Genomic DNA, 3,279 nt, shown 5'->3' with positions numbered 1-3,279 from the left:
GCATTTCTGCCTCATCCCAGTGCCTCCAAGCTGCAGGTACCATGGGCCTTGGACACTGCCGACAGTTTGGATGTGATGGCATGTCTGTCACGTGAGCCATCTTGCTACAAGCCCACACATGTGTGCATCTGCCTCCACACACCTGTGCATCCGCGTCCACGCAGAGCAAAGCGAGGAGAGTACAGGCCCTGCGCGAGCCACAGGGCGGAGAAGGGCAGATTGCGCACACACGGAGCCCGTGATTTCCTGATGTCATTTGAGCCCAAAGCACCTAATTTCCTTTCAGAGTGAGCGAGTTTACACTTGGAGTGCGGGAAACGAGTTAAGTTGGCTCGCGTGAATTGCGCGTACTCCGAGGGAGCCGTCTTTAACTCGGTTCATATAGATTTGCGGTGGAGTGCGGGAAACGTGTAAACTCGGGCCGATTGTAACTGCGTATTACCAAATATTTGTTTGTAATCCACCCTTTTGGTGGATGGAACAAAACCAAAAGACAGAGCCATCTTATATTTTGGCGGGAAATTCACCCGCACTCCAAGTGTTTACCACCTCGCCACCTGCGGAGTCAGCCCTTTCCAGTAGCAGCTGGAGCCCACTAACGGGCTCTTTGGTCTCACCCATCTAAAAACAACTTCATTAACACGAAAGAGTAAGACGAGCATCATTCTCCAAGCCGGGAGTCTGGAGAAGAGGTCACGACTTCGTGCTAAGGTCGTACCTGCGTCATCTGCAGGTTCTGCAGCTGCTGCTGCCAGGCGAGAATCGTCTCCAACCGGCAGACCCAGATGTTGATGTTCCCCACCAGCACGGACTTGCCCACGCCGCGGATCAGGATGCAGAGGGTGGAGCTCAAGTCTTGGAGCAGGTCTTTGATCAGCCGAGGGTTCTGGTGGTCGTCGAGCACTGGAACAAAAACAGCACGACTGTGCGTGGACAGCTGCCACCGGGGAGAGGGCCAGCTGCACCCCGATGTAACCTACAGATGAAATGGGGTGCACACACACAGCTGACTGCACTCAGCCTCGGAAAGGAAGAGACTCCACTCCCGCCACACGCTGCCACGTGGGTGACCCTCAAAGACACGATGCTCAGGGAGACAAGCCGGACAGACAGCGGCTGTGGGACTCCGTCTGCGGACGGAGGAGTCGGAGCCTGAGACACAAGTGGACGGTGGAACCAGGGGTAGGGACGGTGGGAGTGAGTGTCTAGGCCAGTGATGGCGAACCTTTTGAGCTCGGAGTGTCAGCATTTTGAAAAACCCTAACTTAACTCTGGTGCTGGTGTCACATAGAAATTTTTTTATATTTACAACCATAGTAAAACAAAGACTTACGTTTTTATATTTATTTTATATATTTAAATGCCATTTAACAAAGAAAAATCAACCAAAAAAATGAGTTCGCATGTCACCTGACACGCGTGTCATAGGTTCGCCATCATTGGTCTATGGGGACAGAGGCTCAGTTGGGAAGATGAGAATGTTCTGGGGAAGATGATGGTGGTGATGGTGGCACAACAGAGCGAAAGGACCTAATGGTACCAAACTGTCAGCTTAAGTGAAACTGTTAATTGTACATTGTCTACGTTCTGTCACAATGAACAATGACCTCATTCTACTGCGACCCCACCTGGTTTCTGAGATACCGCAGATACGACGAGACTTAAACAGACTTTAAACTGTTTCCTGACCAAGCATTTCTGGTCGAGTCTACTTTTTGACTTTAAACTGTCAGCCTCCATGTTCTTTACATTTCTGCCATAAGAGAAATGGTGTTTAAAAATGGCTGCACTCAGCCATTAACTCAGGTATAGGGTGTCCCCCAAAATGTACACACACTATGAAAATACAAAGGCAGTGCTTACTCAAATACACTGCATTTTCAAAATGGAGCTATCAGCTGTTAGAGTATGTATACATTTTTTGGGGACACCCTATACATGCATACACCCTATTGTTCTACCTATTTGCCACTAATCAATCAATACATTCACTAAATTAAAAAGAAATGTGTATTTGATGCTGAAACAACTGAGCCCCAACCCTGATGGTTATGGAAACATTATGTGGTGAAGTGAAGTATGAACGGCTAACCACGAACAGGTGAGATGTCCTTTCACTTATCTTTCTTTCTAATAATAGCACAATGATACATTTCTTGTATTAATGTAATATACTCCTTCCTATGCAAATGCAACTTTAAAAACATAAACAGCACGTGGACGTGAGAGCCGGAGGCCCTGGCACGGCTGTGCAGCCACGGCCACGCACCGGACGTCACCGTTGGACACACACACGGGGTGGGGGTCAGAGAAAACCCCTCTCCTCACACTAAAGTCATTAAGATTCAGACGATGAAAAAGGTCAGTCATCCTCTTACCCTTGTGAACGATTTTATCCAAAATGTTGAAGTAATTCTTTTGTGCCACACCACTCAGTGAGGTTAACTGGGATTTTGCAATTAGCTGCAATAGCTTAAAAGAAAGAGGGAAAAAGCTGAGCATCAATCTCCTCACATGGAAACATACACCACACTGACGACACGCACAGGACGGACGCGTGCCCCTCAGGGTCCTCGGTGAGAGGCGCCCGTCACGCCACCCCAGGACGTGACGCCGACTGTGCGGTCGGCCCCGCACGCCCTCCACGCGCAGACCCGAGCCTGTGCCCCAGGCAGGCCTGCTGGCACCTGACCCGTGGACCTGTGCTCAGCCCCGTGCTCCGTCTGCTTCCCTGAAGACTCCAATTCTAAGTGTGCAGGGCCTTCTCCTGTCTGTCCTTTCTCCAGAGCTCTCTTTCCAGTCCTTGTAAACGCAGAATCACGGTCCTCTCACTTCTGCCCCAGACGCTGACCGCTCCCAAGTGCCCGCTCTGCCCACTCCCTCCAGGTCCTGTCCCGGCTCCAGTCCTCACAGCCTGTCTCCTCCGCCAGCCTTGGCTCACACTGTCTGTCTGCTCCCAGCTCCCGCCACCCCCCCCCCCCCAAAAGCCTCCCCAGCCCGTCAGGCTTTTCACCCCTGAATCAGTGGTCGACCATCAACCTATGAACCAGGGGAGCATGTGTCGAGTCCCAGCCAGGACACATGCTTGGGTTGCGCGCTCCATCACCCTGTGTGGGTCGCGCAGAACACAGCCTATCACTGAATCTGTCTCATCATTGATTGCTTGCTCCCTCTCCTTTCCTGGCTGGAAATAAATAATATGGTAGAAAAAGAGTCTCAGCTGATATTGAAGGCTATACGGAACATCAACCGTGACCAATGGATCTTACTCGCAGTTGC

At 50.8% G+C, this 3,279-nt stretch overlaps 1 protein-coding gene across 1 annotated transcript in view; it reads right to left on the bottom strand.

The window, feature by feature from the left end:
- FBXO25 (F-box protein 25) overlaps window positions 1–3,279 on the bottom strand; it is a 30,509-nt gene that overhangs the window by 6,338 nt on the left and 20,892 nt on the right. The window contains exons 7-8 of the mRNA XM_023746217.1: window positions 2,379–2,472; window positions 708–903 (exon numbers count right to left, since the gene is read on the bottom strand). Coding sequence (XP_023601985.1) covers window positions 708–903; window positions 2,379–2,472 — 290 coding nt within the window. The remainder of the gene's footprint in view (window positions 1–707; window positions 904–2,378; window positions 2,473–3,279) is intronic.

This window comes from Myotis lucifugus, unplaced genomic scaffold (genome assembly GCF_000147115.1).
Source record: "Myotis lucifugus unplaced genomic scaffold, Myoluc2.0 scaffold_636, whole genome shotgun sequence".
NCBI lineage: Eukaryota > Metazoa > Chordata > Mammalia > Chiroptera > Vespertilionidae > Myotis > Myotis lucifugus.
The sequence above is the reverse complement of the archived record's forward strand: the minus strand, read 5'-3'. Positions and strand labels throughout refer to the sequence as shown.